Below are 24315 nucleotides of genomic sequence, written 5' to 3'. Positions count from 1 at the left end.
CACATTCCTTACACACCTCAGCTTACACAGCCACATGTTCAGTCCGGGATGTCACTAAAAGCAGCAATGACAAACTCCAAATTCTACAATCATTTGTGAACTCGCTGGTGTCTCAGAAGGTCGGATAACTGAATGAATCCCTTCTCACACTCAGAGCAGGTGAATGGCCTCTCTCCAGTATGAACTCGTTGGTGTCTCTGAAGAGTAGATGACTGAGCAAAGCTGTTCCGACATACAGAACAGGTGAATGGCCTCTCCCCAGTGTGAACTCGCTGATGTCTCAGAAGTTGGGATGACTGAATGAATCCTTACCACACACAGAGCAGAGGAATGGTCTCTCCCCAGTGTGAACTTGCTGATGTGTCAGAAGGTGGGATGACCGATTGAATCTCTTCCCACACACAGAGCAGAGGAACGGCCTCTCCCCAGTGTGGACAAGCTGATGTGCTACCAGATGCTTCTTGCTTTTAAACCTCTTCTCACAATCAGAGCATTTAAAAGGTCTCTGATCACTGTGTACAAGTTGATGGTCAGTGAGATGGGATGACTGAGTGAATCGCTTCCCACATACAGAGCAGGTGAATGGTGTCTCCCCAGTGTGACAATGATAACGTTTTCTCAGCTTTGGGTAATTGAAGCTCTTCCCACAGTCCCCACATTTCCACAGTTTCTCCATGATGCCAGTGTCCTTGTGACTCTCCAGATTGGACAATCAGTTGAAACCTTGTCCAAACTGTATGGTTTCTCCTTGCTGTGAATGATGTGATGTTTTATCAGGCTGTATAACTGGTTAAGGCTCTTTCCACAGTCAGTTCACTGGAACACTCTCACTCGGTGCTTTTCCAGTCAATTGTTTCAAAACTTTCAGTTTGAAATCCTCAGACAGAAACAGAGAAACATTTCTCATTCCACATTCAAAGGTTCACAATATTCAAGCGCTGATGAATCAAGTGAGTAGATGTTGGATGTCATGTTTGGTTTGATGTTCTTGTTTGGAATTCCTCCCTTTCTCATAGCCTGTAAAAGGAGTTTATAAAATGAATCCTCGTAAGTACAGGACAGAAATTCTAAATAGACAATTCTGATGCTGTGGAACATCTTTTCCTTGCTTGTTCACTTATGGGCTGAAGGACCTCTTTCTGTGCTGTGTGACTCTATGACAGCAAGTCCAGTTAGCCCCAAGACCTCAGTGCCTGCTCACCCACATTGATTCCCAGTCACAACAAAAGCAGAAACTGCTGGAAACTCTCAGCAGGTCTGACAGCATCTGTGGACAGAGAATAGAGCCAACGTTTCGAGTCAGGATGACCCTTCATCAGATTTCAGCATCTGCAGTACTTTGTCATGATTTCCAGTCAAGCAGAGTCCTGGTTTTGAAATTATCAGTCTTATATCCAAATACCAGACACATTGATAGCTGAAATCATTTCCCACAGACAGAACAGCTTCTTTACACATTCAAAGGTCAACGATCTTGATGAATCGACTGAATCTAGATACAATGTTTTGAATTGTGAATTCTCTCCTCCGAGTATCCTGTAAATACATTATTGTCAGTCCAGGTTAGCAATCCACCATTTTCGGTTTTTATTTCAGATTTCTAGAACTCACAGAATTTTGCTTTTAACATAGAAATGCATAAAGCTCTGTCCTGCTGCTGGTATTGCCCCCTATAAAGATGGCAGCGTCCTTGCCGGAACATTGCCCCTTATAAAGATGGCAGCGTCCTTGCCGGAACATTGCCCCTTATAAAGATGGCGGCCGGCGAGCCCGGCCCGACACCGAGAGAACAACCGTCTCGGTCCAAATGGGGGACCGTTAGATTTTTACTCGAACTTTGCGAGCCGAGTCTGGTGGTAATGAAATCTCTCCACCCACCGGCTCTGTTCCCCATCCACACTCGGTGTTTTATTTCACCCGTTGCGAAAGCCACACGACCGCCTCGCTCTTCCGTCAAGCGGCAGCACCCGCACCGCGCATGCTCCAATCACAACCTGACAGTGCGCCTGCGCAGCAGCTCCCGCAGTGAATGCTGGGCAATGGCTCTGCCATTGGATTGTACCTTTGTGGACACAGATTGGAACAACAGGGACAAGACCATTCATCAGCAATTCACACACTGGTCATGTCTGCCATGTCCTTGGTTATTGGTCACATGTGGTCAGCACTGCTGCCTCACAGCGCCAGGGACCTGGGTTCAATTCCAGCCTCAGGTTACTGTGTGGAGTTTGCACATTCTCCCCGTGTCTGCGTGGGTTTCCTCCCACAGTCCAAAGATGTGCAGGTTAGGTGGATTAGCCATGATAAATTGCCCCTTTCATGTTGGGGCATGAGATTACAGGAATAGGGCCTGGATGGGATCGTTGTCGGTGCAGGCTTGATGGGCCGAATGGCCTCCTTCTGCACTATAGGGATTCTATGATTCTGTGTGTCAAATTTAGTGCTCTGAACATTGTATAATTAAAAAGTAAGCATGCAACCTATTTTGCCAACAGAAATCGAGTACAATGTTGGTAAATGTGAGGTCATCCATTTTGGTAGGAATAACAGCAAAATGGACTATTTTTTTTTATTGTCACATGTTTTAGCATACAATGAAAAGTATTGTTTCTTCTGCGCTATAAAGACAAAACATACCGTTCATAGAGAAGGAAATGAGAGAGCGCAGAATGCAGTGCCACAGCCACAGCTCGGGTGCAGAGAAAGACCAACCCAATGCAAGATAGGCCCACCCAAAAGTCCGACAGCAGCACGGGAAGAAGCTGCTCTCGAGTCGGTCGGCACGCGACCCCAAGACCTCTGCATCCCCCTCCCGATGGAAGAAGGTGGAAGAGAGAATGTCGGGGGTGCGCGGGGTCCCCAACCATGCATTTAAATGGTAATAAATTGCAGCATGCTGCTGCGCAAAGGGACCTGGGTGTCCTTGTGCATGAATCACAAAAAGATGGTTTGTCAGAGCCACCGGATGATAGTCATTAAGGCACGCTGCCCTGGCTTTTCTTTGGTATCGGGATGATGGTCCTCTTCTTGAAGCAGGTAGGGACCTTAGATTGTTGTAATGAGAGGTTGAAGATGTCTGTGAATACCCTTGCCAGCTGATCCACGCAGGACCTCAGTGCTCATTGGGGTACCCCGTCTGGGCCAGTTGCTTTCCATGGGTTGACTTTTGAGAAGGCTACTCTGATGTCTGCACTGGTGACCTAACATACAGAATCATTCGAGGCTTCTGGGATGGAGGGTGTGCTCTCGCTGACCTCTTGCTCACAACGGGCATAGAATGTGTTGAGCTCAGTGGGGAGGGGTGCATTGGAGCCGGTGATTTTACCTGCCTTAATCTCGTAGCCTTTTATGTCTTGCAGACCTTGCCATAGTCGACGGGAATCCATGTGGATAGCCTGGGATTCTAGCTTGATCCGGTACTGTCTTTTGGCATCTTTGATGGATCTTCATAGATCATATCTGGCTGTCTTGTATAGGTCAGTGTCGCCTGACATGAACGTCTCAGATCTAAACTTCAGCAGACAGTGGATATCCCTGTTCATCCATGGTTTCTGGTTGGGAAACACATGGATTTGCTTCTTTGGCACGCAGTCTTCTACACGCTTACTAATGAGTCAGTTACTGTAGTGGAGTACTCGTTCAGGCTGGTCGCAGAGTTTTTAAATACTGACTAATCTACTGACTCTAAGCAGTCTAGTAGGAGATCATCCGATTCCTCAGACCAATATTGCACGACTTTCTCTGGCAGATTCTCCCATTTCAGTTTTTGCTTTTAAGCTGGGAGCAGGAGCACAGACATGATTTTCCAAGGTGTGGGCATTTTTGATATTTGTATAGCAGTGGTCTAGGATGTTTGGGCCTCTGATGGAACAGGAGATGTGTTGCAGGTACCTTGGTAGAACACCCTTGAGCTTGGCCTGATTGAAGTTTCGGCTACGATGAGCAAGGCCTCAGGACAAGGCCTCGTCTCAAGGCTATTTGTGGTGGTGTATATTTCATCCAATGCCGTCTTCACGCCTGCGTGGGGTGGGATGTAAACTGCTGTCAGGCTAACAGAGGTGAACTCCCATGGAAGGTAGTCAGGGTGGCATTTTAGCGTCGGGTATTCTAGGCCCGGGGATCCAATGTAATGATAATGCAGTCAATATCTCGTGCACCATAACCAAAGTTTGGGTCTCATTTGATAGCGAGTGAGTCATGGTCTATTGATATAATATATTCCAATTCTGTTATTTGTCACTCTGCCACTTACTATTTGACAATAACATGCCTGATATTAAAATGTTACTGCATTTTACAACTGCAGGTCCTGGGGCTGATTGGAATCTGGTGTAACAATGATAATCACAAAGATCGGTTCCAGTGTCTCTGAGGTCATTTTAACTGCAGGTAACCTGACATTAAGGGAGACAAGAGGCCCAACAAATATTTGCTTGTAAGAGGAGGACAAGATGTAAGGGGGCAATGATAGTTTGAGGTTTGTGTGTTATGCTGAGTGTCACTGGGAGGTGAGTGGTAAAATAGGAATGCAAACATCATGGCAGAGACATGTGTTACTGACTCTACTTGACTGAGAGCTGTTATGCTCAAGGGGAGAATAATGAGGACATGGGGAACTCCAGAGATTTCTGATATTGAGGTGTACCTGTTCGAGGAACTGAAAATAATCAGTTCCTTCTCATGCTTATCTGCAATTCTTGAGTTACAGTCACATGGGAAACAGATCTGACAGCTCATCAAACCCAATGTTTTGATCTTCTGTTTGAGACACATTGTGAAAAGATCAAATGTTAAAACCTCAGGAGAGAAACATTCAGAATGTCACAAAGACGAGTGAACTGTCAATTAATCCCATTTACCATCGTTCTGCCAAATTCCCTCTGCAAGTATTTATCCAATTCTCTTTGAAATTTACTATTAAATTGGGCAGCACGGTGGCTGGGCAGCACGGCGGCAGAGTGGTTAGCACTGCTGCTTCACAGCGCCGGGTTCAATTCCCGGCTTGAGTCACTGTGTGGAGTTTGCACGTTCTCCCCGTGTCTGCGTGTGTTTCTTCCGGGTGCTCCGGTTTCCTCCCACATTCTGAAAGACGTGCTAGTTAGATGCATTGACCCAAACAGGTGCCGGACTGTGGTGACACGGGGAATTTCACAGAACTTCATTGCAGTGTTAATGTAAGCCTTACTTGTGACCAATAAACTTTACTTGAAATCTGCTTCTCGCACCTGTCAGTTTGTACATTCCAGATTGCATCAAATTATTGTGTAAAAAATCATCCTCATCACCCTCTCCAGTTAAGTTGTCAATTATGTTAAATCTCTGTATCCCCTCTGTGAACAGACTCTCCTGCACCTGGGAAACAGTTTCTTCCTATCGACAGACCCTCCAATACCTGGGAAATAGATTCTCTCCATCGAAAGACCCTTCTGCACCTGGGAAAGTTTCTCCCCATCGACAGACCCTTCTGCACCTGGGAAAGTTTCTCCCCATCGACAGACCCTCCTGCTTCTGGGAAACAGTTCCTCTCCATTGACACTATCATAAATCGTTTGTCATTTTAAACATCTCTATTAAACCTCCCCATCACGTACCCTGATCTAAGACAGAAAAGCCCATGTTTTTCCTGCCCTGAAGAATCATATGGACTCAAAATGTTAACTGTTTCTCTCTGACTTGCTGAGTTTTTCTGCTTTTTTCCCTGTTTTTCCTTCTATAATCAATCAGAAACCCTTCATGATGCTGAACATCTCGGTTAAATAGGAACACACAGAGACTGAGAGAGATACAGAGGAGAGACAGAAAGACAGAAACATTGAGAGAGATTTTAAAAAACAGAAAGATGAGGTGGTCAGAGATAAAAGCTGAGAAACAGAGGAAACAAGCAATACAGAGAGAATGATATACAATATAAGGGAGCAGGCTATCAGTTCCCAGCTATGGGGAGCAGAGGGAACTCAGTGACTGATCCACAAATACAGCTCGTTATATCCGGGAATGGAGACTCTGAACAGAAATAACAGACTCATTTGTAAATGTCACTGCAATGTGATCCTGTGTGACTCTGCCCTGTCTCTGTGGATGGATATAGGCCGCACTGATACATGTTCTCACCAGATTGTGGCCCCTGGATTTATTTTTTGCCCAGAAGTGAGATGCGCGGTTTGCAACCGGCAGCAGAGAAACAGGAAGTTGTATTTCCTGAGAGTGAAACAGGCGACATCAGTTTGAGATGTTATCACCGTGAATATTCTTCCTGTCTGTGAGGGTGAACTCACTCTGACAGCATCAAGAACAACCACACAGATTGCTGCCGCTCTCAGCATTACATTCATCTCCATTCCCATGTTAAACAATAAACAAAGATTATTTGGGTTTTTAACAGTCAATGAATTGGGAGATGGACTGAGGGTCATCACTGGGAGAGATGAGGGGAAATTATAGAAAGGAATGAGTTTCCCCCAAAGAGGGTGATCAGAAAATGAGAGTGAGTCAGGGCCTGTCAGAGGAAGTGGGAGAGAGAAGTGGGGAGACAATGGCCTCGTGGTATTATCGCTAGATGTTAATGCAGAAACTCAGCAAATTTTCTGGGGACCCAGATTCGAATACTGCCATGGCAGATGGTGGAATTTGAATTCAATTCAAAACATCTGGAATTAAGAATCGAGTGATGACCATGAAACCATTGTCAGAAAAACCCATCTGGTTCGCTAATGTCCTTTAGGGAAGGAAATCTGCTGTCTTTACCCGGTCTGGTCTACATGTGACTCCAGGGCCACAGCAATGTGGTTGACTCTCAGCTGCCCTCTGAACAAGGGCAACTAGGGATGGGTAATAAATGCTGGCCAGTCAGCGGCACCTGTGTCCCACATATGAATAAAAAAAACAGAGAGAGAAGATTGAGTCTCTGTAAATTCGATGTTGTCTCAGACAGAGAAGAGAGATTGAAGGTGTTTGGTGCTTTTTTAGAGAGAGATAACCAGAGAATAAAAAAATTAAGTGAGTTTCAGCACTATCTGACATAAAAAAGTTAAATGAATGAGTGTCTGAGAGAAAGATAGAGGTTAAGTGACTGAGACAGTATTTGAGAGAGAGGTAAGGGAGTGAAAGGAGCGTGTTTAATTGAGTGTAGAGGTGGAAGGTAAGTGAAATGAGTGTCTGAGAGGAGAGCGATGTTAAGTGAGTCAGTATCTGACAGAGAGGAGAGATATTAACTGAGTACCTGACAGAGAGGAGAGATATTGAGTATCTGACAGAGAGGAGAGATATTAAGTGAGTACCTGACAGAGAGGAGAGATATTAAGTGAGTATCTGACAGAGAGGAGAGATATTGAGTATCTGACAGAGAGGAGAGATATTGAGTATCTGACAGAGAGGAGAGATATTGAGTATCTGACAGAGAGGAGAGATATTGAGTATCTGACAGAGAGGAGAGATATTAAGTGAGTACCTGACAGAGAGGAGAGATATTGAGTATCTGACAGAGAGGAGAGATATTAAGTGAGTACCTGACAGAGGGGAGAGATATTAAGTGAGTATCTGACAGAGAGGAGAGATATTAAGTGAGTGAGAAGAGGTTCACACAACTGAGGATCACTGAGAATAATCCAAAATAAGGAGATCACCCAGAAAACTACCAATAGGAATCTTCAGCTGAACACATCATTCATTCTTAAAGGGACAGTTGGGGCTTGATGCTGTTCAGTTTCCAGTTAAAGGGACAGGCACAGCTTCACTCTTCTCTCTATTCTGTTTATAATGATTAAAGGTTGATAGGAGTGAGGTTTATTTAAAAGGACAGTGTGTGGGAAGCCTCATCAATAAAACTGGGAATTCTTGGACACGCTGTAGCTCCTTTTTATCTGGGAATCAAATTGTTGTCTAATTGTCCCAGCAGATAACAGGTTCCTTTGAACTCTCCAGCTGCTACTTTAATGCAGACTTTAACCAATTTATTTTAAACTGGTTTCTGTTCAATAAACTGGCACTGACACAAACACATTAAAATATTTTAGACTTTTCTGCATTTTCAGTCTGGAAATCTAATCCTGCCGTTTCACTCTCAGTCAGGAACAGATCCGAGTTTTGCACCAATCTCTGATTTAGCAGCATCCTACCAGCATTCACTGTTGTTCTTCCTGACTCTAAACACAGTTGTAAAGGAACTTCTGTTCCTGGTCTAGGAGCGCTGAAACATAGAAGGGAGCGACTGAGGTTCTTGCACATCTCAGGATTAAACCACACGGGTACTTTGCTGTCGTGAAGAGAGATGAGGAAGAGCAAAGTGCTGTTTGTCCCTCTCTGTGACCCTGAAGGACTGCGTCCTGTTTGCCATATGATCCTCCCCCGATTGTCCTTTCTGAGCTCCAGCCTGGTGATGTGGGGTCAGGTGGGAAAGACAAAAATCGACAACAATTTTAAAAAACAAAGCTGGTCTATTTCATATTTATTCAGAATATTAAACCTCAACGGATGAAGACTGTCAGAGTGAACACGATTCAGTCCTGGATATGATTAACAGCATCATTAAGAGTAGAATCCAAACCTTGCAGTCGTTTGTGAACTCGCTGGTGTGTTAGCAGGTGGGATGACTGAATAAATCCCTTTCCACAGACATTACAGGTGAACGGCCTCTCCCCAGTGTGAACTCGCTGGTGTTTCAGAAGATAAGATAAATGAGAAAATCCCTTCCCACAGACAGAGCAGGTAAATGGCCTCTCCGCACTGTGAACTTTCTGGTGTGTCAGCAGGTTGGATGACTGACTGAATCCCTTCCCACACACAGAGCAGGTGAACGGCCTCTCCCCAGTGTGAACTCGCTGGTGATTCAATAAGTTGGATGAACGAGTGAATCCCTTCCCACAGTCTGAGCAGGTGAAGGGCCTCTCCCCAGTGTGAATTCTCTGGTGGTTCAATAGGGCAGATGGACGGCTGAATCCCTTCCCACACACACAGCAGGTGAATGGCCTCTCCCCAGTGTGAGCATATTGGTGCGTTAGCAGATCCTTTTTATTTTTAAAGCTCTTCTCACAGTGGGAACAATTAAAAAGTTTGTTATCAGAGTGAACAAGTTGATGTGTCTGCAAGTGGGATGACTGAATGAATCCTTTCCCACACACAGAGCAGGTGAACGGTCTCTCCCCAGTGTGAATTCGTTGGTGTGTCAGCAGATCCTTTTTGCATTTAAAACTCTTCTCACAGTCAGAACATGTAAACATTCTCTCATCAGTGTGAACAAGTTGGTGTGTCACAATGTGGGATGAGCGAGTGAATCCCTTCCCACACACAGGGCAGGTGAACGGCCTCTCCCCAGTGTGAACCCGTTGGTGAGTCAGAAGGTTGTATGAATGGGTGAATCCCTTCCCACAGACGGAGCAGGTGAACGGTCTCTCCCCAGTGTGACTGCGCCGATGAACTTCCAGTTGTGATGGGAAACCGAATCCCTTCCCACAATCCACACATTTCCACGGTTTCTCCATGGTGCGGGTGTCTTTGTGTTTCTCCAGGTTGGATGATCAGTTCAAGCCTCATCCACACACACAACATACACGTAGTTTCACCCTGCTGTGAACTGTGATGTTTTTTCAGGCTGTGTAACTGGTTAAAGCTCTTTCCACATTCAGTTCACTGGAACACTCTCACTCGGGTGTGTGTTTGTCTCGATGCTTTTCCGGTCACACTGATGTTTAATTTCTTTGCCCACAGGCAGAACAGACAAATATTTCTCTTTCTATATTCAAAGACCAATGATATTCAGCTCCGAAGGAACTGAATGACTTTGTCAGATGTGATGTCCGGTTTGAATTTTCTGTCTGCCAATCTTTCACTTCCAATATCCTGTAAAAACAGTTTAGAAAAGTCATCACTGTCAGAACACGATAGAAACTCTGAACAGACAATTCTAGTTCGTCTGGAACATTTTTTCCTCTCTTGTTCCCCCAAATCTGTAAATCTCCGTCCCACACACTCTCCCTCCTCCCTGGGCTGAAATCCAAACCCATCTCACCATTTCTTTCCTCCACTCCCAGTTTTCTCCCTCCCTCTCCTCTGTCTGGGTTCAGTTCTCCAGCTCCTGTCTGCAGACTGACAATAAAACCAATGGGTCTTATTGGGGATGTTGGGGCCTCCAGCGGGTGTTTGTGAATCCTTCCCGCCCGCCTCCCAGGGTTTCCTTCCTTCCCAGAGATCAGAACCCTCATTGATTTGAGGCCAAAGTGTAACCTCTTATTTATTGTCCCCCTCCCCCATCCTCTGATGTGAACCATCCTCCAGTGGCTGAGCCAGGATGGGGCCGTTAACCTGGGCCTGTTCCCGGGAGGGAGGGAGGGAGGGAGAAGCCCCGCAGCTGCAAACCAGGGAGCTGACAATGATTCTGAAGGGTTTGCGGATCCACAAAGTGTTTCCAAATCCTCCCAGCCACCGCCTAACGCTGACTCCGCTTCTCCGGGACAAACAAGCGCCAAGGACAGCAATGACACTGCGCATGCTCCACATCACAATGCCCGGGAGCTGATTGACGCCAGCTCCGGACCAATAGGAAGAGGAGGCGGGGCTGGAGGACCGAGCGGGAGCGGCTGGTCCTCCAACCAATCGGAGTGAATGAGGGGCGGGACCTGAAGCATGCGCAGTGCGGGTAATGGCGGCGGCGGACGGACGGTTTCAACTTGGAAGCGAGATCAATACAAGGTAGAGGGCGGCGCGCGGGGAATGATAAATGTGGCGGGTGGGTGGCCTTCAAAAAGAATACGGCCCGGCCGTACATCTTAGAGGCCGCGACAATGGCTGAGGGGCCGACAACCCCAGCCATTGCCTTGACACAGGCCTCGATGGACATGTCGGGGTGGGCGTAGCACTTCACCCCGAGCTGCCGCGTGAGCAACGAAAAAGGTGGCAGGGCCTTGGGAGCGGCGGGGGCTCTGGTAGCTGCCACGCCCGCATAGGTGGGCCGAGAAGGCTCTGCCACGGCAGGGCGTATAAGAGGAGGGAAAAATAAGGGAGGGTAGGGTAGGTGGATGGGGATCTAGGTGCTCTCTCCCCGGAGCGAGAGAGGAGGTCGGAGGAGCAGGAGGGAGGACGAGGGACAAGGCACGGAGGGGGGCCGGTGCCCCAGTCAGGGGGAAAGAGGGGAGGGGGTGCCGGTGTTGGGGGCGCCGGTGTTGGGGGCAGCAGCAGTGGGTGGGGGACTTTACTCCTCCAGCCCTTTTGGGCGCAAACAGTTCAAGTCCGGGGTGTCTTCACCGCCCCCCCCCAGATGGAAAAAACAGTCTGAATTTACTTCACCCCCCCATCCCTTTCAGGCACCGACCTTCTGATGATGAGGGCACCAGCCCAACCACTCAGTCCCTCGATGTTGAAACGTGCAGTCCTCCCTCCCATAGATGGAAAGAAAAAAGAAAGAAAGTCACTCCGTGTCCTCTCTCCCTCCAGGGAGAGAGCACCCTCCAGTGGGCGGACGGACGGAAGACAGGCAGGCCAGACGGCAGGCAGGCCAGACGACAGGCAGGCAGGCCAGACGACAGGCAGGCAGGCCGGACAGCAGGCAGGCAGGCAACAGCTCACCTTCCTCCCCCTTCCCACTTTGATGCTGGAATTAACAAATTAACATTCCTGCCCGGTTCTGACCCGGGGACCTTTCGCGTGTCAGGCAAACGTGACAACCACTTCACTACAGAAACAACCTCTCTGATGTTGGAGACAGGAGGAAGTTTCAGTCTGTCTGAAGCTCAATCTTCATTCACGCAAAGCCCACACTCTGATCAGCTGGAGGACCAGAGTCCTTCCGGTCCTTCAACTCTTCCTATTAATCAACACCTCAGAAGGTCAGGGGGCAGGATCTGCCCTGCAATTCGCAGCTTCCCCCTCCCTTGGACATGCGCAGTCCCGGGCCGGGGGGAGGGGGAGATCACCGAGCAGCTTCTCGCTCTGGCCGGAGCCGCCAGCCGGTTGCCTGGAAACCTTGGCTCGATGTGGTGTAGGGGGAGGGGAACAATGGGTGGGGGCGGAGCTCCCGGGTCCGCGCGCCCGGGCCTGAGCACTGGAACCCGGAGACGTCACCGCGGAGCAGAGTGATTCCTATTGGCTGATTCAGGCAGGACTCCATTGTGACATCACAAAGGGGAAGTTGGCCAATGATGATGTAATTTAAACAATGCCTGAGATCACTTCACTTCTTGGTCAGACCCCCTTTTCAGTCCAGTGCTACTTGGAGTTTACCGTCAATTCAACAACTATTGGGTTACAAGTCCCTCACAGTTCTGATCACAACTTCATGATAAAATAATTTAAATAATGCATGAGAACGCTTCTTACCGGACTACCTACCACTGGTCAGACCCCCTTTTTACAGATTCGGGAATCTCAGCCACTGAACACCAGCCGGTCCTGGAATAAGTTTCATTCTCACTCATTCTGAGTAAATATTCTCACCAGGTCCTCTGTCAGGACCCTGCTAAGCAGCTTTAATGGTTCATGATTGCAGAAACTGAGCAGTCACAGGAATGTGGTCAAGATAGTCCAGTCCCATAATGCCGCACATTTAATCTGCAGTCCTTCAGTTATAACAGAATATGTGGCTGTATGTAGCTGCCTCGGCCACGATCAGCGCCAACACTGCCTTCCTGAACTGCTATAATGCCGAAGGTGTAAGTACACCCACAGTGCTGTTAGGGAGGGATTTCCAGCTACACATTCCACACTTCCTCTCGACTGTGGGTGGATACGCGATTGAGACATTTCATTCAACTGCACTCAAGCTGAGTTATTCAAATCCCTTTATTGTACGGGACAATATATTCATGATTTCTTTAAAACAGAAATTAAACATTCCCATTTGATTTCAGGTATTAACATATTCTGTTAGTTTGTTCTTTATTGTCAATGTCAGGCTAGGGTTGTTCCCCTTGGAGCAAGGAGGTTGAGGGTAGATTTGATAGAGGTGGACAAGATTCTGACAGGTTTAGATAAGATGGACAAAGAAAAGCTGTTCCCATTAGCTGACGAGAGAAGGACGAGGGGGACACAGATTTATGGTTTTGGGTCAGAGAGGAAGGGGGGATGTGAGGAAGAATATTCTGATGCAGCGAATGGTAATGACCTGGAACTCGCTGCCTACGAGGGTGGAGGAAGTGGAGACAATAAACAATTACAAAGGAAATTGGATGAGCATTTGGGAAGTTTCAAACAGAAATAGTAACTCTTAACTTCCTCACACCCTGTCACTCTGTGATCCGTGTGAAATCTGAAACCAGGTATTCGCAACAAGACTCAAAGAGCATCAGCCCACTGGAGGCAAAGTCATGAGACCGGCCAGTCCAGCAGAAAGAAACCCTCCGACCCTCCCCATTGACCAACTGTGAGAATGAACAAAATGCAGTCCTGGATGTAATTGAGAGCAGAAACAATAACAGCAGAATCCAACCCCTGGAATCACTCATGAGCATTTTGGTGTCTCAGCAGGGCGGATGAAACTCTGAAACCCTTCCCACACTGAGAGCAGGTGAATGGTCTCTCCCCAGTGTGAACTCGCTGGTGTGTCCGCAGGGTGGATAATTGACTGAACCCCTTCCCACACTGAGAGCAGGTGAACGGTCTCTCCCCAGTATGAAGGCGCTGGTGCGTCTGCAGGTTAGATAATTGACTGAACCCCTTCCCGCACTGAGAGCAGGTGAACGGTCTCTCCCCAGTGTGAACTCGCTGGTGCTTCTGCAGGTTGGATAATTGACTGAACCCCTTCTCACACTGAGAGCAGGTGAACGGCCTCTCCCCAGTGTGAACTCGCTGGTGAGTCCGCAGGGTGAATAAATCAGTGAATCCCTTCCCACACTGAGAGCAGGTGAACGGTCTCTCCCCAGTGTGAATTCGCTGGTGGGTCTCCAGCTTAGCTAATTGACTGAACCCCTTCCCACACATAGAGCAGGTGAAAGGCCACTCCCCAGTGTGAACTCGCTGGTGTCTCCGCAGAGTGGATAAATCTGTGAATCCCTTCCCACAATGAGAGCAGGTGAACGATCTCTCCCCAGTGTGAATTCGCTGGTGCTTCTGCAGGTTAGATAATTGACTGAACCCCTTCTCACACTCAGAGCAGGTGAACGGCCACTCCCCAGTGTGAACTCGCTGGTGTCTCCGCAGGGTGGATAAATCAGTGAATCCCTTCCCACACTGAAAGCAGGTGAAAGGTCTCTCCCCTGTGTGAACTCGCTGGTGTCTCTGCAGGTTAGCTAAATGACTGAACCCTTTCTCACACTGAGAGCAGGTGAACGGCCTCTCCCCAGTGTGAACTCGCTGGTGTCTCTGCAGGTTAGCCAATTGACTGAACCCCTTCTCACACTGAGAGCAGGTGAACGGTCTCTCCCCAGTGTGAACTCGCTGGTGTGCCTGCAGGCTGGATGACCGAGTGAATCCCTTCCCACACTGAGAGCAGGTGAAGGGCCTCTCCCCAGTGTGAGCTCGCTGGTGTCTCTGCAGCTGGGATACCCGAGTGAATCCCTCCCCACACTGAGAGCAAGTAAATGGTCTCTCCCCAGTGTGGCTGTGCCGATGATCTTCCAGCTCTGATGGGGCTCTGTATCTCTTCCCACAGTCCCCACATTTCCATGGTTTCTCCATGGTGCAGGTGTTCTTTCCTTTCTCTTCAGTTGAACACTCGTCCACACACAGAACAGTCCCCCCACCCCCGCTGTGAATGGTGTGATATTTATTGCTGTGTAACTGGTTAAAGCTCTTGAGTCAATGCACTAGAACACACTCACTCCAGTGTTGCAGCGTGTTGGCACTTTTCCAGTCACACTGATGTTTGAAATCTTTTCAAGTCACCAGACCGGACAACCATTTCTCCTTGATTTAAAGGCCGATGATATTCAGGTCCCGAGGAATATGACTCTGTCAGATCTAGACACAACGTCTGAGATTTCGGTCTGTGATTCCTCTTTCAATTTCCTGTAAAACAAGTTTGCAGAGGTCATCAGTGTCAGTGCAGGATAGAAATTCAGAACAGACAATTCTAATTTCTATGGAACATTCTTTCCTCCCTCCAGACTCGAAACATTGGCTCTATTCTCTCTCTATCTGGGGGATAGCGTGGGAAATGATGCTGCGGTAGATCAGCCAATTCTCAATGAATGGTTGAGGCAGTTCGATGGGCTGAATGGCCAACCGCAGCTCCTGTTTCTTATGATTTGTGTGTGGTGGACAGGAAGCAGTGAGCATGGATCTGTCAATCAGCCTCAATCAGTACCTTCAGGAGAATTGGGAGGGTGAATATTAGATACAGCAGAGTGAGAATGGAGGGAGAGTGTGTGGGATGGAGATTCACAGCTTTGGGGATGAGAGAGGAAAGAATGTTCATTGGAAATTAGAATTGTCTGTTCTGAATTTCTATCCTGTGCTGACACTGATGATGTTTGTAAATTCCTTTTGCAGGATATCAGAAGGTGAAGATTTAAAGACGAATATCAAACCAAACCTCACATCAAAATCTAACATCGTCACTCAGTTCATTGGGACCTGAATATCATCAACCTTTGAATCTAGAATGGAAATGTTTCTCTGCTCTGTCTGCTTCAGGAGATTTTAAACATCAGTGTGACTGGAAAAGCACCGAGACACACACACGCTGAAACATGAACACACCTGAGTGACTGTGGAAAGAACTTTAACCAGTTAAACAGCCTGAAAATACATTGCAGCAGAGAGACTGCACCCATGTTTTGTTGTAACTGAACTGATTGTCAAGCCTGGACAGTCACAAGGACACCCGCACCATGGAGAAATTGTGTAAATGTGGGGACTGTGGGAAAGGATTCAGGTTCCCATCTGCACTGGAAACTCATCGGCGCAGTCACACTGGAGAGAGACCATTCACCTGCTGTGCGTGTGGGAAGGGATTCACTCAGTTATCCCATTTACAAACACACCAGGGAGTTCACACTGGGGACAGACCATTCACCTGCTCTGTGTGTGGGAAGGGATTCACTCGGTTAAACAATCTGCTGACCCACCAGCGCATTCACACTGGGGAGAGACCGTTCACCTGCTCTGTGTGTGGGAAGGGATTCACTCAGTTGCCCAACCTGTTGAGCCACAAGGTCACTCACACCCAAGACAGACCCTTTAAATGCTCTGACTGTGGGAGTGGCTTCAAAAGCTCTCGAGAACTGATGGTCCACCAACCCATTCACACTGACGAGAGACTGGTTAGCTGCTCTCACTGCACAAAGAGGTTTAGGAGGTCATCCACGTGGCAGAGACACCAGCGAGTTCACACCGGGGACAGACCGTTCACCTGCTCTGTGTGTGGGAAATGGATTCAATCGGTCATCCAACCTGCAGAGACACCAACAAGTTCACAAGTGATTGCAGGGGTTGGATTCTTTCTCTCTCAATCTTTCTCTCTCTCTCTCTCTCAGCAGATTCGATGAATGATTGAATCCCTTCCCACAAGTGGAGCATATGAACGGTCTCTCCCCGGTGTGACTGCGTCGATGAGATTCCACCCCAGATGGGGCTCTGAATCCCTTCCCACAGTCTCCACATTTCCATGGTTTCTCCATGGTGTCTGAGTCCTTGTGTCTTTCCACAATCAGTGCACTGGAACACTCTGATACGGGTGTGAGAATCTCAGTGCTTTTCCAGTCAAAACCTCTCCTTCCAATATCCACTGAAAGCAGTTTACAAAAATCATCACTGTCAGCACATGGTAGAAATTCAAAACAGACAATTGTAGTTTCTATGGAACATTCTTTAAATCTCCACCCACGCCCCTCACACATACACTCTCTCTCTCATTCCATTTAGCATTCTGCAGCACGGTGGCACAGTGGTTAGCACCATCAGCTCCAAGTTCCCCTCCAACCCACACACCATCCTGACTTGTCTGACATCCAGGACGAAGAGAACAGAAGTTTCACCCATATAAATACTGGGAAGTCTGAACCCATTGTCTTCAGTCCCCACCACAAACTCCACTCCCTGTCGGAGCCGGAACCAGGCTGTTCACAACCATGGTGAAATATTTCACTCCAGGATGAGCTTCCAGCCACATCATCATCAAGACTGCCTATTTCCACCTCAGTGACATCGTCCGACGCCACCCCAGTCTCAACTCATTAGACCATAAGACACAGTAACAGAATTAGGCCACTCGGCCCATCGAGTCTGCTCCGCCATTCAATCTTGGCTGATATTTTTCTCATCCCCATTCTCCTGCCTTTTCCCCATAATCCCTGATCCCCTCATTAATCAGGAACCTATCTATCTCTGTCTTAAAGACACTCAATGACCTGGCCTCCACAGCCTTCTGCAGCAAAGAGTTCCACAGATTCACCACTCTGGCTGAAGAAATTCCTCCTCCTCTCTGTTTTAAAGGATCGGCCCTTTAGTCTGAGGTTGTGCCCTCTATTTCTAGCTGTTCCTACTAGTGGAAACATTCTCTCCACGTCCACTCTATCCAGGCCTCGCAGTATCCTGTAAGTTTCAATAAGATCCCCCCTCATCCTTATAAACTCCAATGAGTACAGACCCAGAGTCCTGAACTGTTCCTCATAGGACAAGCTCTTCATTCCAGGGATCATTCTTGTGAACCTCCTCTGGACCTTTTCCAAAGCCAGCACATCCTTCCTTAGATATGGGGACCAAAACTGCTCACAATAGTCCAAATGGGGACTGACCAGAGCCTTACGCAGCCTCAGAAATATATCCCTGCTCTTGTATACTAGGCCTATCGACATGAATGCTAACATTGCATTTTCCTTCCTAACTGCCAACTGAACCTGCACGTTAACTTGAAGAGAATCTTGAACAATGACTTCCAAGTCCCTTTGTGTTTCTGATTTCCTAAGCATTTCCCCATTTAGAAAATAGTTGATGTCTCCATTCCTCCTTCCAAAGTGCAAAACCTCACACATTTCCACATTGTATTCCATCTGCCACTTCTTTGCCCACTCTCCTAACCTGTCCAAGTCCTTCTGCAGCCCCCCTGCTTCCTCAATACTACCTGTCCCTCGACATATCTTTGTATCATCTGCAAACTTAGCAACAGTACCTTCAGTTCCTTCCTCCAAATCGTTAATGTATATTGTGAAAAGTTGTGGTCCCAACACTGACCCCTGAGGCACACCACTGGTCACCGGCTGCCATCCTGAGAAAGACCCCTTTATCCCCACTCTCTGCCTTCTGCCAGCCAATCCTCTATCCATGCCAGGATCTTACCCTTAACACCATGGGCACTTAACTTATTTAACAGTTTCCTCTGCAGCACCTTGTCAAAGGCCTTCTGGAAATCTAAATAAATCAGGTCCACTAGTTCTCCTTTATCTAACTTCTTTGTTACCAGATATGATCTAAGGAGATCCATCAAAGATGCCAAAAGACAATACCGGACCAAGCTAGAGTCCCAGGCGAGCCACACCAACCCCCGCTGACTGTGGCAAGGTCTGCAAGACATAACAGGCGACAAGATGAAGGCATGTAAAATCGCCGGCTCCAACGCACATCTCCCTGATGAGCTCAATGCATTCGTTTTGAGCAAGAGGAAAGCGAGAGCATGCCCTCCACCCTGGAAGCCCTGGATGAACCTGTATCTGGGGTCTCCATTGCAGATGTCAGAGCAGCTTTCTTCAAGGTCGACCCACAGAAAGCAACTGGCCCGGATGGGATACCCGGATGTGCATTCAGATCCTGTGCGGATTAGCTGGCAGAGGTATTCACAGACATCTTCAACCTCTCTTTACAACAATCTGAGGTCCCTATCTGCTTCAAGAAAGATGACCATCATCCTGGTACCTAAGAAAAACCAAGCAGCGTGTCTTAATGACTATCGGCCGGTGGCTCTGACATCCATCATGATGAAGTCCTTCGAAAGGTTTGTCACGGTACGAATCAATTCCAGCCTCCCGGACTATCTGGATCCACTACAGTTTGCCTGCCGCCGCAACAGGTCCACAGCAGACGCCATTTCCCTGGCCCTGTACTCAACCTTGGAACAGCTAGATAACAAGGACACCTATGTCAGACTCCTATTTGTTGACTACAGCTCAGCCTTCAACACTATTAGTCCCACGAAACTCATCTCCAAACTCCGTGGCCTGGGTCTCGGCACCTTCCTCTGCAACTGGATCCTGAACTTCCTAACTCACAGACCACAATCAGTAAGGATAGGCAACAACACCTCCTCCACGATCATCCTCAACACCAGTGCCCCACGAGGCTGTGTTCTCAGCCCCCTAACATACTCCTTCTACACCTATGACTGTGCGGCTAAATTTCCCTCCAATTCGATTTTCAAGTTTGCTGACGACACCACAGCACTGGGTCGGATTTCAAACAATGATGAGACAGAGTACAGGAATGAGATAGAGAACCTGGTGAACTGGTGCGGCAACAATAATCCCTCCCTCAATGTCAACAAAACAAAGGAGATTGTCATCGACTTGAGGAAGCATAAAGAAGAACATGCCCATGTCGACATCAATGGGGACGAAGTAGAAAGGGTCGAGAGTTTCAGGTTTTTAGGTATCCAGATCACCAAAAACATGTCCTGGTCTCCCCATGTCGACACTCTTGTTAAGAAAGCTCACCAACGCCTCTACTTTCTCAGAAGACTATGGAAATTTGGCATGTCAGCTACGACTCTCACCAACCTTTACAAATGCACCATAGAAAGCATTCTTTCTGGTTGTAGCACAGCTTGGTATGGCTCCTGCTCTGCCCAAGACTGCAAGGATCTACAAAAGGTTGTGAATGTAGCCCAATCCATCATGCGAACCAGCCTCCCATCCATTGACTCTGTCTACACTTCCCGCTGCCTCGGCAAAGCAGCCAGCATAGTTAAGGACCCCAAGCACCCCGACATTCTCTCTTCCACCTTCTTCCCTCGGGATAAAGATACAAAAGTCTGAGGTTACGTACCACCGACTCAAGAATAGCTTCTTCTCTGCTGCTGTCAGTCTTTTGAATGGACTTACCTTGCATTCAGTTGATCTTTCTCTACACTCTCACTCTGACTGTAACACTACATTCTGCACTCTCTCATTTCCTTCTCTATGAATGGTATGTTTTCTCTGTATACCGTGCAAGAAACAACACTTTTCACTGTATGTTAATACATGTGACAATAATAAATCAAATCAAAAGCTCCTCAAAGAACTCTAACAGATTTGTCAGACATGACCTCCCCTTGACAAAGCCGTGCTGACTCAGTCCTACTTTATCCTGCACTTCCAAGTACTCTGTGATCTCAGCTTTAATAATGGACTCGGAAATCTTGGCAATGACCGAAGTCGGGCGAATTTGGAACCCTCACCCATTCCATTGTGACCTCACACTCCGACCCATTCCATTGTGACGTCACACCCTCACCCATTCCATTGTGACGTCACACTCCGACCCATTCCATTGTGACGTCACACTCTCACCCATTCCATTGTGACGTCACACCCTCACACATTCCATTGTGACGTCACACCCTCACCCATTCCATTGTGACATCACTCCCCGATCACAATCCCTGCCGGCCTCCCACATGCAGCCTCAATGGCGGTGATGCACTATCAATCAAGCAAAGACTAGTTTGTATGCAAGAACAAATAGGCTTTTATTCGCAAAAGACTTGGAGCACACACCCATGCTGATGAACTGGTCCAGCAACTGAGGCAGGAGGGTGGGGAGCAGTCACCTTCATACCTGGAGGCGGGGGGGGGGGGGGGGGAGGAGTCTCATGCAGGGCTGGCAGGGGCATGCCCAGACATGCCACACACACACAGGCAATAAGCTTAACAGTGGTTTACCACAGGCGGCAGTCAGCCCGGGTCTAACACTACAAGCTGCCGCTCCATTTGGTACAAAGCGGGGGACCGGGAAGTTCATTTCCGGGGTTTGGGTTTGAACAACATGTTTACAAAGTCTCTCCACCCACCCGCCACATTTATCATTCCCCGCGCGCCGCCCTCTACCTGGTATTGATCTCGCTTCCGAGTTAAAACCGTCCCTCTGTCCGTCGCCATTACCCGCACTGCGCATGCTTCAGGTCCTCCAGCCCCGCCCCTCATTCACTCCGATTGGTTGGAGGACCAGCCGCTCCCGCTCGGTCCTCCAGCACCGCCCCCTCTTCCTATTGGTCCGGAGCTGCCGTCAATCAGTCCCCGGGCATTGTGATGTGGAGCATGCGCAGTGTCATTGCTGTCCTTGGCGCTTGTTTGTCCCGGAGAAGCGGAGTCAGCGTTAGGCGGTGGCTGGGAGGATTTGGAAACACTTTGTGGATCCGCAAACCCTTCAGAATCATTGTCAGCTCCCTGGTTTGCAGCTGCAGGGCTTCTCCCTCCCGGGAACAGGCCCAGGTTAACGGCCCCATCCTGGCTCAGCCACTGGAGGAAGGTTCACATCAGAGGATGGGGGAGGGGGACAATAAATAAGAGGTTACACTTTGGCCTCAAATCAATGAGGACTCTGATCTCTGGGAAGGAAGGAAACCCTGGGAGGTGGGCGGGGAGGATTCACAAACACCCGCTGGAGGCCCCAACACCCCCAGGAAGACCCATTGGTTTTATTGTCAGTCTGCAGACAGCAGCTGGAGAACTGAACACAGACAGAGGAGAGGGAGGGAGAAAACTGGGAGTGGAGGAAAGAAATGATGCAGATGGTGAGATGGGTTTAAGCCCAGGGAGGAGGGAGAGTGTGTGGGACGGGGATTTCCAGATTTTGGGGAACAAGAGAGGAAAAAATGTTCCGGAGAAACTAGAATTGTCTGTTCAGAGTTTCTATTCCGGACTGACAGTGATGACTTTTCCAAATTTTTTTTGCAGGATATTGGAAGTGGAGGATTGGTAGACAGAAAACTCAAACCGAACATCATGACTCGCAAAGTCATTTTGTTCATTTGGAGCTGAAGATCATTGGTCTTTGAATGCGGGAGGAGAAATGTTTGACTCTTCTGTCTGTCAGCAAAAATTTTAAACATCAGTGTGACCGGAAAAGCATTGGAACAAACACACACCCGATTGGGAGTGTTCCAGTGAACTGACTGTGGAAAGAGCTTTAACCAGTCCACAGTCTGAAAGAACATCACACAGTTCACAGCAGAGTGAAACTACATGTATGTTGTGTGTGTGGACGAGGTTTCAACTGATCATCCAACCTGGAGAAACACAAGGGCACAAGCACCATGGAGAAACCGTGGAAATGTGTGGAGTGCGGGAAAGGATTCGGTTTCCCATCACAACTGGAAGTTCATTGGTGCAGTCACACTGGGGAGAGACCGTTCACCTGCTCCGAGTGTCGGAAGGGATTCACCCATTCACAGAACCTTCTGACTCACCAACGGGTTCATACTGGGAAGAGGCCGTTCACCTGCCCTGTGTGTGGGAAGGGATTCACTCGCTCATCCCACATTGTGACACACCAACTTGTTCACACTGATGAGAGACTGTTTCCATCTTCTGACTGTGAGAAGAGTTTTAAATGCAAAAAAGATCTGCTGACACACCAACGCATTCACACTGGGGAGAGACCATTCACCTGCTCTGTGTGTGGGAAAGGATTCATTCAGTCATCCCACCTGCAGACACATCAACTTGTTCACTCTGACAACAAACTTTTAAATTGTTCTGACTGTGAGAAGGGCTTTAAAAACAAAAAGGATCTGCTGACGCACCAATATACTCACACTGGGGAGAGGCCATTCACCTGCTGTGTGTGTGGGAAGGGATTCAGCTGCCCATCTGCCCCATTGAACCACCAGAGAATTCACACTGGGGAGAGGCCCTTCACCTGCTCCGACTGTGGGAAGGGATTCATTAATTCATCCAACCTTCTGATACACCAGCAGCTCCATACCGGGGATCGACCGTTCACCTGCTCTGAATGTGGGAAGGGATTCACCCGTTCATACAACCTTCTGACACACCAGCACGTTCACAGTGAGGAGAGGCCATTCACTTGCTCCATGTGTGGGAAGCGATTCACTCGTTCATCCAACCTATTGAATCACCAGCGAGTTCACACTGGGGAGAGGCCGTTCACCTGCTCCATGTGTGGGAAGGGATTCAGTCAGTCATCCAACCTGCTGACACATCAGAAAATTCACATTTACCTGCTCTGTCTGTGGGAAGGGATTTTCTCATTTCTCTTATCTTCTGAAACACCAGCGAGTTCACACTGGGGAGAGGCCGTTCACCTGTAATGTCTGTGGAAAGGGATTTATTCAGTCATCCCACCTGCTAACACACCAGCGAGTTCACAAACGACTGCAAGGTTTGGATTCTACACTTATTGATGCTGTTAATCATATCCAGGTCTGAATCATCTTCACTCTGACTTTTTTCTTCTGTTGAGGTTTGATATTCTGAATAAATGTGAAATCGACATTTGATTGAATCATTGTTGTAGATTTTTGTCTTTTCCATTTGAGTGTTTAACGTCACCAGGCTGGAGCTCAGAAAGGGCAATCTGAGGGAGGATCATACAGTAGGAACAGAACTTCATTCTTGACACAGTCCTTCAGGGTCACGCTGAGAGGGACAAACAGCACTTTGGTCTTTTTCGTCACTTTTCACTGACAGCAAAGTCCCCGCGTGGGTGAATCCTGAGGTGTGTAAAAAATGTGTCCCAGTCGTTCTTTTCCATGGTTCCGAGCTCCTAGACACGGAAAAGAAGCTCCTTTACAACTGTGTTTAGAGTCAGGAAGAACAATGGTGAATGCTGGAAACGTGCTGTCAAAGATTGGTGTAAAACTGGGATCTATTCCTGACTGAGAGTGAAACGGCAGGTTTAGGTTTCCAGACTAAAAATGCAAAAAAGTCTAAAACATTTTAATGTGTGTGTGTCAGTCCTGGTTTATTGAACAGAAACTGGCTTAAAATAAATTGGTTGAAGTCTGCATCAAAGTAGCAGCTGGAGACGTTCAAAGGAGCCTGTTAACTGCTGGGACAATTAGACAACAATTTGATTCCCAGATAGAGAAGGAGCTGCAGTGTGTGTCCAAGAATTCTCAGTTTTGTTGTGTGCTTCCCATCCACTATCCTTCTAAATAAACCTCACTCCTATCAGCCTTTAACCATTATAAACAGAACAGAGAGAAGCTGAGCAGCATCAGAGCCCTGACTGATCATTTAAGAATGAGTGATGTGTTCAGCTGAAGTTTCCTGTTGGTAGTTTTCTGGGTGATCTCCTTATTTTGATCATTCTCAGTGACCCCTGGGTGTGAACCTGCTCTCCTCTCTTTCCGACATTCAGTCACTTAACATCTCCTCTCTCTCAGAAACTCAATCGCTCAGCATCTCTCATCTCTCTCACACTCACTGAATTGTCTCTCTCCCTCTCCAGGCATTC

At 47.9% G+C, this 24315-nt stretch overlaps 2 protein-coding genes and 1 pseudogene across 4 annotated transcripts in view; 1 reads left to right on the top strand and 2 right to left on the bottom strand.

Annotated features, from left to right (window-relative positions):
- LOC144483802 (uncharacterized) overlaps positions 1–24315 on the bottom strand; it is a 186477-nt gene that overhangs the window by 19521 nt on the left and 142641 nt on the right. Inside the window, exon 10 of the mRNA XM_078202341.1 lies at positions 13447–14715. Coding sequence (XP_078058467.1) covers positions 13447–14715 — 1269 coding nt within the window. The remainder of the gene's footprint in view (positions 1–13446; positions 14716–24315) is intronic.
- LOC144483823 (uncharacterized) lies at positions 7875–15095 on the bottom strand. Of its 3 annotated transcripts, none has more exons than XM_078202368.1 (2): positions 14745–15095; positions 7875–9834 (listed from the first exon to the last, which is right to left on the bottom strand). In XM_078202368.1, exon 2 carries the CDS (start codon positions 9474–9476, stop codon positions 8496–8498), a length of 981 nt encoding a protein of 326 aa, XP_078058494.1. In that variant the 5' UTR covers positions 9477–9834; positions 14745–15095; the 3' UTR covers positions 7875–8495. The 3 variants fall into 3 exon arrangements, with proteins under 3 accessions (XP_078058494.1, XP_078058492.1, XP_078058495.1); XM_078202366.1 differs by lacking the exon at positions 14745–15095 and adding an exon at positions 11303–11441; XM_078202369.1 differs by lacking the exon at positions 14745–15095 and adding an exon at positions 11273–11291.
- LOC144483820 (uncharacterized) lies at positions 10648–23361 on the top strand (annotated as a pseudogene).

The sequence above is a fragment of the Mustelus asterias genome, unplaced genomic scaffold (assembly GCF_964213995.1).
Source record: "Mustelus asterias unplaced genomic scaffold, sMusAst1.hap1.1 HAP1_SCAFFOLD_79, whole genome shotgun sequence".
Taxonomy (NCBI): Eukaryota; Metazoa; Chordata; class Chondrichthyes; order Carcharhiniformes; family Triakidae; genus Mustelus; species Mustelus asterias.
Note: the sequence above shows the minus strand (reverse complement) of the source record. Positions and strands in the feature narration are given on the sequence as shown.

Bases quoted from the DNA above. Each gene is read 5' to 3' on its own strand.
- LOC144483823 (XM_078202368.1), bottom strand. From the start codon at position 9,476: ATGGAGAAACCGTGGAAATGTGTGGATTGTGGGAAGGGATTCGGTTTC.